We start from the raw sequence: 1,559 nt of genomic DNA on the forward strand, positions 1-1,559 counted from the left end.
CCAACGATTCCTCGAATGCCCATAAAATTTCATTGTACGTGCAGACGAAGTGATTTCGAGCTCACCATATTAATAAACATAAAAAAATTATAAGCTACTCAAGTTGGATCTTGACATGAACGATAGACATTTTAACATTAAAATCTTTATTAGATAGAACGGACCACATAAGCACATTTCCCTATTGATGAGGCTGATATCACATATAATAATTTAGGTTACATTTTTTAGATTTACAAGGCACATATCACATAGAATAATTTAGGTTAATATTTTTTAGATGCACAAACAAATAAAATGAGGAAAGGGAAAGATCCTAGTTAACCATTTCAACGCTTCCTTATGATTTGCAATAACGTTTTCCAATAACAGCATTAACGGATATCTTGCAACATCCCTTCTTCTCTATTTATTATACTTTGAAATATATTATACTATATCCGAAAATATATTCAGAATAAACATTTTCTTGTTATATTTCATTTAACAGATCTCACATTCAATAGAGGCGTAGAAACAAGAGAAATGATAATGAAGAAGAGTTAAGTTTAGGCATATAGCAGGGGTTATCCTTACGTGGATTGCAGGCCTTTATTTATTTGAAACAAAACAGTAAGTGAACTGAGGTACCTTCTCTCTCATGGCAGGTATCTAGGTTGCTTATAAATTGGATATATCTCGAAGCGCACTGCGCAGCTTCCTAGATACATTTGAGCCCCAACCTGTGAAGAGCAACACTGATTCATGGCCGTAATCGCTTCTTTCAAACAAACACCACAGTTAGGTCCTGAAAGACTCCTTAAGCACATTTCCAATCCATAAAAGGTGTCAGAAGAATTCACCACCAATGATCCGGTGGCGAATCTATTTACTGGCAAGGGAGCTTTGCCAGAAAGAGTCTTCATAAGATTCCTGAGAGTTTGATTGAAGCCTTCAATATCATCGTTGCTCTTAACATTCTCAAGAGCAGTGGCCTCAACGATATCTAGAACAGAGGCGAAAGTGTAATTCTCATAACAAATGAAGCAGAATTCCAGCTGAATTCGAGCTCCAATGGCGTTGGGGCAGTCTTGATAAGCCATATGCGAAGCTGCAGCGGAACACTTTTGGCAGTCATGGTGAGAGACGTCGCCCCTGCATTGCAGAAGGCCGTTGACTCCGCCAAAAGAATACGTCGCGAATCCGCCTCGTGGGGCAGCGGCCCTCACGAGGTATTTCAATACGGCGTTGAGACCGTAAATAAACGGATCGGATTTTGCAATGGCAGCTGAAACTGAAATTACATTAAGCTGTAGCAGTTCAAGTAAGAATAATGCCATGAAACACCACCGCCATATTATCATGCTATTCATCTTTCCCCGTTTCCCAATAAGTATAGTGAATAAAGGCTCTGTAATATTGCTTGCCTTCTTGTGAATATTTCGAAGGTGGAGAAAATAATTTATAGATGGAGAATGCGATCCGCAGGCATGGACGGCAAGGCAGTTAGTGGTCGATATTCACAAAATGTCGATAAGTCAACTTCTGAAATAATGGCGAATATCTGTTATGATGGTATT

The 1,559-nt window shown here is 38.7% G+C and overlaps 1 protein-coding gene across 1 annotated transcript; it reads right to left on the reverse strand.

The window, feature by feature from the left end:
- Positions 1 to 638: 638 nt before the first annotated feature.
- LOC149264430 (antimicrobial ginkbilobin-2-like protein) lies at positions 639 to 1,319 on the reverse strand. The gene has a single exon (XM_089398930.1). The coding sequence runs from the start codon at positions 1,317 to 1,319 to the stop codon at positions 639 to 641; it is 681 nt and encodes a 226-aa protein (XP_089255056.1).
- Positions 1,320 to 1,559: the final 240 nt, after the last annotated feature.

The sequence above is a fragment of the Pinus tabuliformis genome, chromosome 6, assembly GCF_031772625.1.
Source record: "Pinus tabuliformis cultivar Carrire ecotype Pingquan chromosome 6, CPIR1, whole genome shotgun sequence".
In the NCBI taxonomy this organism is placed as follows: domain Eukaryota; kingdom Viridiplantae; phylum Streptophyta; class Pinopsida; order Pinales; family Pinaceae; genus Pinus; species Pinus tabuliformis.

Bases quoted from the DNA above. Each gene is read 5' to 3' on its own strand.
- LOC149264430 (XM_089398930.1), bottom strand. From the start codon at position 1,319: ATGGCATTATTCTTACTTGAACTGCTACAGCTTAATGTAATTTCAGTT.